The sequence below is a fragment of the Hydractinia symbiolongicarpus genome, chromosome 1 (assembly GCF_029227915.1).
Source record: "Hydractinia symbiolongicarpus strain clone_291-10 chromosome 1, HSymV2.1, whole genome shotgun sequence".
Classification (NCBI taxonomy): domain Eukaryota; kingdom Metazoa; phylum Cnidaria; class Hydrozoa; order Anthoathecata; family Hydractiniidae; genus Hydractinia; species Hydractinia symbiolongicarpus.
This window is the reverse complement of record NC_079875.1, coordinates 29,168,968-29,177,149: the sequence shown is the minus strand read 5'-3', so window position 1 is coordinate 29,177,149 and position 8,182 is coordinate 29,168,968. Positions and strand designations below refer to the sequence as shown.

Below are 8,182 nucleotides of genomic sequence, written 5' to 3'. Positions count from 1 at the left end.
TACGCCTTTTCCGAATCATAAAACTCGGCTGGGTTTCCAAGCTACTCGCACTAACAGGTTTATATTGAAAGCCAATAACATTAATTTTATTGCTTTTAGTCGCCGTTTTCATTGAAAAATTGTTTTGAAAAAAAATAGAGGAATATGTATTGATCAACTAGAATGCAATCTACATATGTATTTCACAAGGAATAAAATGATAAAGACGTCTCAGTTTTATTTCAGGGGGGTTATGCTTTTTCTTGTTGTCAGTCCCGAAAGTAGTTGTATGATCACTGACGTCAAACGCATAATTACGCATATTAAATTTTTTACCCAGTCTACCGTGCAAACATTCAGAATGAACAAAGCTTTGACATGGCATAAAGTTTTGTTTATGCATGTTTTGATTAAAGATTGATGGGAAAGGTATAGCAGTTTTCTTTATCAGTGTACGAATTATGAGTTGACAGAGCCATCATAAGTTTCAAGCAGTCACTAACCTTTAAAGGGAATTGTGAAGTTAACCTGAAAAGTTATATAAGGAACTTTGGTGGTCCTAAAATCCTCCTAAAAAAGTTGTAAATGGTAAAGAAAAGATAATAAATGAATTGAAATGCAGGAATGATTTTAAAAACACTTTTATGAAATTACAGAAATGAAACTTATATTTGAAACTTTGCCAGGCTTAAAACATTGTTTCTATTTGTTATTATAGATGTAATTACATCGTATTGGCCTCATTGAAAATACCTACATTCTGTAAGTCAGGAAGTATAGCTAATACACACAACAAAAATTTCAGACTTTACCATTTATACTCTATAGTCTTGTTATTATTCTGGAACCACCTGGGGTATTCCCAAATTACCCTTGAACAGACTACGCCTTTTCAAATAAACACTGGCATATTTCCTGCAATTATTGCAAGGTGGACTTTGAACCCTCCGTTTTCAGGAACGAAGCACACAAGAAGTACCAACAAGGAGAGACTCTTTTGAGAGATGTATTAGCTATCTTGCCCTTTTGTTTACATTTCGGTACCAGTATTAAATCCTGGACCTTTAAACCTTGTATCGTGTTGTAATTCACAAAATTTTGAAACACTTCGGATTTAGCATGTTTAGAATTTATAGCTATATAATTTTGCTACATAACAAGACCGGGGATAGTTAAAATACAATTAAAATACAAAGATAAACTGTAAATTTTTTTAAAGAACCTCTTCATCATGTTAGCTAGCAATGTTTGTGGGCTTTGCTATCTGAGAACGGAGTTCAAATTCTAACTTACTCAACTTGCAGGAAAATTAAATATGGCTGCACTCAACGGCATACACCTTCAATTTTATTGGAATTACTCAGAGTCTGTCTGTCCTTCCGTCTTGTCGTTTTAAATACTCTGCAGAAATGGTCAGTTAACTAGGCTACAGGTTTTCAAGACAAGACTGTTTGAGTTTGAGAAACTAGCCAACCAAAATCATTTACAAAGAAAAATTAGCTAGCTACCCAGCGAACCTAATTTACTAGAATCCACAAAAAATGATCGTCTATGTTATTATATTAATTTCTCAATACAATTTTTTACCTTTCCAGCCGGGGAGGATCGAGTTTTGCAGATCTGTCCCCATAAGGTTTGTGTGTGCGTTTCTGCACGGTACGGTAAAAATAAATGGAGGTAAAATCTAACGGAGGAGAGTGGCCCATAAGTCGTGTGTGAAAAGTTTACACCACTCGACCAAAACAAATATGGCTGCAGTGTAGTTGGATATTTTTTTAATACAAAGAAAGAATAAAAATTAAACACAGTACTTATAGAAATTTGTAACCTTACACTTCAATATACCAAGTGTAGTTATTTTAAGTGTCTCTATAACTTTTTTAACGTAAACTTATGGGACACCAACACTAGCTGCTAGTTAGCTAACTGGTAGATTCCATCAAGTTTAGTATGCTCAGGTAGGAAAACACACACAAACACTGTGGGACTTTGGACAAAAGGGACAATAGTATCTTTCTGCGCGCGAAAATTCTACGCCGTTCTTTTTCGAATGCAAGCTTTGACTGATGAGGTGAGTACCTTTGTCTTTTTTGAATGTTATCTAAGTAAGTCTTCCTTCTGCCTGGTTTAGTGTACAGCTTAGCTGCTATTTTAGCTTTAGCTAGCTATTTATTTGTATTGGCTGCACCTAACACTAAGAACTTTTTTTATATATAAAGCTTTCCACCAGCAGAATTTAAGCCAACAATGGTATATCATAAAACTAAGTATAGAGCTAGCTAGCTAGCTATTTATATAGCTAAAAAGACTGTATACACTAGGTATCTTACACCTGCCTATCCACAGCAATAGGTGAGTTTCCATGTTTATGTTTCAACTAAATTCTTACGCATGTGCAGAAAACCTAAAAAAATAACAGGCAAAAAAAAAATGCGAAGAAAGTCAAATTATGGTTAAAAACTTTTTACCTTGGATAAGTAGCATCTTTTGACCAATATGTTCTAAACCTAAACAAATCAAAGGATACCTCCACTCGATAAATATTTTTATTTAGTATAATGAATGGCTATTATATAGCTTGCTTTTGCTGTAGTGAATATTTATAGTCACATGTTTGTATTATATGTATAGTTTGGAATTATTATATATATATAATAATCTTACCCTTTAGGAAAACGAATCAAAGCTGGTGTAAAAATATGTCATTTATGAATCAAAGAAAATTAATTTTGAGCCATAATTGTTTGCGATTTTGATCTTGTCCTAAATTTGTGACTGAAATGCTTTCTTTTTTATGGTTTCGGCGAAAAATGTAAAAATTGGCTGTCCTCTCAAATTCTAAAAAAGGTTGTCTTCTAAAATGGTGAACCTTTGTTAATATTTACTAAAACGAGCCCAGTGTGATATACAATGTTTGCGTTTATCCAGTCTTTTTTAATTTGCGACATATGCGTTTGTTATATTTAAGTACTGTCTTTATTTTTTGAGACATTTGATTTTCAATTCAATTGCAACCATTTATGTGCAAATGACACACTCTTTTAATTTGTGCTTATAAAAAAAAGTTATTATGCATAATTCCTTAACCTTTGAAGTTAAATCTAAATTAAATAAAACCCATGAAATTTTTATTATACACATAGACATTCACATTGGCAATTGTTGATGTGAATTCCAAAGGTTATGCAAATACCATATTTACCTTTAGAAATTATAGAAATTCTTCTTAAGTTGAACCTGTCTGTTTCATATCCTACTTTTTATATATAGGGCTTACAACGATTATCAATAATGATGGTTAGCAGGCTTATAGAATATTTGATTATCAGCAAATGCAATTTGCTATTCTTTACATTTGCTATAAATAAGACCTTTAAATTTGACTTTACAGTTACATGCCAAATGGCAAGTATTCCACTACTACCATATTATATATATACCATATATATACATGTCTTAAGTTTGGATTAGGCTTGTACATCATCATCAGCATCATTCTCGGCTTAACGTCCGTTTTCCATGCTAGCATGGGTTGGACGGGGTATATTAATGACCCTCTTCCAATCTGATCTAGACTGTGTTAGATCTAAACTCAACTTCCGCTGTATCAAGTCTGTCCTTATAACCTCCTGTTAAGTCTTTCTCGGTCTGCCTCTGGGCTTTGCCCCAGGAACTATCAAGTCTCTACACTTTCTTACCCAATTATCCTCCTCCATTCTTTCAAGTGCCCCAGCCAATTCAATCTTCTTATCTGGATAACATCTTTAATTCTACGGATACTTAGCCTGCTTCTTAGCTCATCTGAACTCTTCCTGTCTCTCAGACTGGCGTTACACATCCACCTAACCATTCTCATATCATTCCTTTCTAAACGGTCAAGATCTTCCTGCTTCACTGCCCATGTCTTACTACCGTACAACATAACACTTCTTACACAGGCCTCATACAACCTACCTTTTACCTCAATTGACAAGACTCTGCTAGTCAACAAAGGAAGTAACTCTCTGAACTTTTTCCAAGCAGAATCTATCCTGCAAGTAACACTTCTTCCAACACCCCCTTGACTGCCCAACATATCACCTAAGTAACAGAAGTTCTCAACTATCTCTAACGAGCAATTGTTGTACATCATTAAAGCTGGAAATACTTTATTTTCTATAATCTCACCTTTGCAACGCTTGCATATAAACTGAATGTCAGCTCTTAACCTTCCACCAATACTACTGCACTTCTTATGTACCCAATGCTTGCAAGTCTGACAAAAAATTGAGTTACTACCAACCCCTTTCCTGCAAACTCCACAAGGCCACTTTCCAACTACAACTACCCACAAGTTTAACCCTTTGCAGCATCACCAAAATATTTAAAAGGACGACGATGTTTAATCTACAGTGAACGTTCTTGAAAAAAAGATTGAAATATATATATATATATAATAATTATTTCATATTTTCTTTCATTTGCAAAACTAATGTTCCACAAGCATTTTTTATTCAGGTTTTTTAATTTTAAACGTTTCATAAGATTTTCTTTACACAGAATTTTCTCCTAATTAAGGTATATGGGAAGTAGAATTTTATTTGTAAAATCTTGTCTAGTAAGTTAGTAAGTAAGTAATAGTAATACAGCATAAAATATTAAAACACGAAATAAATGCAATAAGCGTGTTTCATTTTTAGCTTTAAGTTATATCATTGGAGGTTTAAAGGTGGAAAATGATTAACCAGGTTTGTAAAATTTTATATTTATATAGAATATGTTTGCTGTAATTGCACTTTTACAATAAGGTGAGTTGATGTAAACAAACTGCAACTTTAGTGGTCTATTTGCTCTTTTACTCACAAGTGAATGCATGGGAAAAGGTGGAAATGTTATTCTGCTATCTTTGAAATTTGTCTTATTTTTTCTAAAATTGTAGTATGCAAATAAATTTGTTTTAGAGAAGAAGCAAAAGATGTAAAATTGACCACAAGGAAGTGGCAAAAAATTACTGTAAAAGTAAAACTGATCAAAAAGGATTCGATTTAGTGTACATAAACGATAATATAGGTATGAATGCAAATGTCTTTTAAGAAAACCATTTTTTCATTCAAAGTTATTGATTTCATTGCAAGTAATAATGCTGGCGCATCAATGACTTTCTATATTTTTTTTTATGTTTTCAACAGGGTACGGCGTTTTCACCACAAAAACATTTTACAAAGAGGAATTTCTTCTTGAGTACCCTGGCCCATTAATTTCTGCAGCACTGGGCAGAGAAAGACAAGAAAGCTACTCAGCTCACCATGGGTCGTATTTGTTTTTCTACAACAATACATGGTAAGGAGCATATATGTTTGTTTTGAGTGTCTGTACGAACTTAGTCATATAAAATATCTGCAAGCGTGGAAAACGAGAAAATATAGGGCATAATCCACACACAATACGTTCTATAAAATAAATTTGTGATGTGATCGCGAGTGTTTTTACATCTTTGTTTTTAGTAACCACATTTTTTTGTTGTTCTGCCGCTTTAGGCAGCAGAACTTTAGAATGAGTTCGTGTGGCTGATTCTTATGAGACTAGTAAAGGAAGAAAATCTTCAGAGTTGTTAAGAGTTGTGATAGGAATTGCCTTTTTATAAGATACATGAACCGATGTTATTTACTATAATGTTATTTATATTATATATTAGGCCCAGTTTGTCGCGCCAAAAGTATTAACTAACCATGTAACTAATGCTAACGATATTTATTTTTTTATTATTATCTGAATTTGTGAAGTGATCCGAAGTATATAAAAGTCTGGAGTTTCATAAAGCAAGATTTTTAATTGTTAATTAGAAATTGGAGATTAAAATGTTATAAGTTTAAACTCATAATCATATTTACCTACACGTACACTTCGAGAAACAATTCGAACTGATACACGCCTTTTTTATAATAACCAGGTTGGCCATTATTCCTATTTCTCTATTGTTCCAAAAAGAGACCTATTGTTCCTAACTTTAAATCCCAATCTGATATTCCTATAAAGCATATTCTTATGAAGGAAAAAGCGTTTAGTTGAGTTTAAAAGTTTCCTAGAACTTGCTTGAAAAAAGTTAGAAAAATATCGAAGATTTTCAAAAATACCCGAATGTCAATTTTTTTTTATCAAAGCTGTAACTATTCGGTTTCAATTTCATCTCAAAACAAAACTCGTTGCTCATACTCAATACTAAAACCGTAAAATCAGATCACTTTTTCCCCTAAAGAAAAAAGTTAAACACCAATCTTCAGTGACTTACGAAGGAGTGCGTTCGTGTAATTGGAAATACATAGGTAAAACGAAAAGCAATGCAGAAGTAAGATGGAGAGAGCATGATAAGATTAATAATAAATCAGAGCCAGCGAAGCATATAGCACTCAATAATGGTCACTCTTTCACTTCGAACATTATTACAAAAGCTCCAAATATTACAAGAAAACGAAAGATATTAGAAGCATACTATATAAAGAAATTTAACCCTTCTATAAACGATCAATTGGACATTAAATTTGTGAACCTTGTTAGAAATGGTATAACATAAATTCCCACAGGATTTTATTATTTTTAATTATTCTTTTAATTGTTCTTAGCTGTATTTAATGTATAAGTTTTGACAGATGTTTTTAATGCTTGATGATGTACTAGAAGTACGAAAAGCTTCGCAATAAATATATTTATATACTTGTTTCCTTATTGAGAAAAACCATAAAAGTTTCTTAGCAATGTTGTAAATTTAACTACAGTTTCTTAAAAACAGGTCACTTTTTTTAACTGGCCAGCTAATTTACCCCCAAATAATTTCTGGTGATACTTTTGTACTGAAATCATAAAATAATTAAGGAACAAACACTACTAGGCCTTTTGTTTGCTTTCTTATAAAAAATGAGATTTAAATCTACTAGCTATTGTTACAAGACAAGCCTGCTACGCCACTGCTATGTATAGCTTATTATTTAGATTTAGAATATACCTTAAATTTTTACGAATCTCGTAATTTAAATGTAGTCTTGAGCAGATTTTATCAACTACAAAAAAGAAAATTTAGTAAAAAGAACCAGAGTAGAAAAATAAACAAAGTCACATCGTATCGTATCGCGAAAATTTATTTTCACAAATTGATCTTACTTCAGTTGCTTGTTTTGCGTAGACATATTTTGGCGGACATGGACTAACGAAATTAATTAAGTTAAGCAGTGTTCGTGGCATAAAAGCCTGTCAATGTTAGATTACTATTTCCCAATGTTTTTCATAGCATTGATGCAACGTATGAAACAAGGTTGGGCCGCTTCGTAAATGACAGTTGTGTGAAGTATAGCAACTGTACAATGAAGCCGATAGAAGTAAACGGGGAAACCCGGCTGTGTTTGTTTGTTTCTGTACCGGAAATAAAGCCTGGCGTTGAGTTACGATATTCCTATGGAGAACCAGGTTTAGATTGGAGGAAGGTAATTCGTCAGTCAGTCAGTCAGGACTAGTTTAATTATCCATCTTTAGTTAGTAGTGTTTTAAATATCCTTGATATAGAAGATTAGAAAAAGCTTAATATGAATAGATTTGTTCACGATGCTTCTTTTAAAAAAACGAATTTAATTGCAACAAAACCCCTTACTCTTGCGGGTAGTTTTGTGCAATAAATAATGTCAGTATTTTGGATGGTTTGAAAATGTAACATTTTACGCAATAGTGATAAGGAAAGTTCAAGACTAATAATTTTTCTTTGTTCAAAACCATTGCGATTTCATAGAACTTCTTTATCTTTCTAAAAGTTATTGTCATTGGGTCACCACAAACAGGTACTATTTTTTAACTTTCTGTGAATCATTTCTATTCTTTAGGACAAACGCACTCAGATGCCGTATACTTTGGATAAGTTTGAAAACCAGGTAGAGTTTATTTGTAGCAACTGTAATAGTACTAGCAAGAAATTACCTTATGAGGATTCCTTCGCACGCTGCGGAATAAATTTTTTTTTTCAGAAAAAAAGTGGAAATTAACAATTTTAAGCAGTTAAATGCTATGTCCATAGTACATTTATTGTGTATTTATAAGAAAGCTGGAAATAAGGTAAAATGCGAAATAAAAGACTCCCGTCGTTGTTTAAAAAGTGCGGAAGTTAAGTTTGCTGATGCAAGGCAAATTTTTAAACATTAATTCTGCATTGTTTTCTTTGTTTCTAAGGAAACATCGAAATTTA

General features: G+C 32.5%; 1 protein-coding gene across 2 annotated transcripts; it reads left to right on the top strand.

Annotated features, from left to right (window-relative positions):
* Window positions 1-310: 310 nt before the first annotated feature.
* LOC130649166 (histone-lysine N-methyltransferase EZH2-like) lies at window positions 311-7,876 on the top strand. Of its 2 annotated transcripts, XM_057455400.1 has the most exons (5): window positions 311-408; window positions 4,659-4,706; window positions 4,920-5,028; window positions 5,148-5,298; window positions 7,824-7,876. In XM_057455400.1, the coding sequence occupies exons 2-5, from the start codon at window positions 4,695-4,697 to the stop codon at window positions 7,873-7,875; spliced, it is 324 nt and encodes a 107-aa protein (XP_057311383.1). In that variant the 5' UTR covers window positions 311-408; window positions 4,659-4,694; the 3' UTR covers window position 7,876. The 2 variants fall into 2 exon arrangements, with proteins under 2 accessions (XP_057311383.1, XP_057311391.1); XM_057455408.1 differs by lacking the exon at window positions 311-408 and having other exon boundaries at window positions 4,070-4,706.
* Window positions 7,877-8,182: the final 306 nt, after the last annotated feature.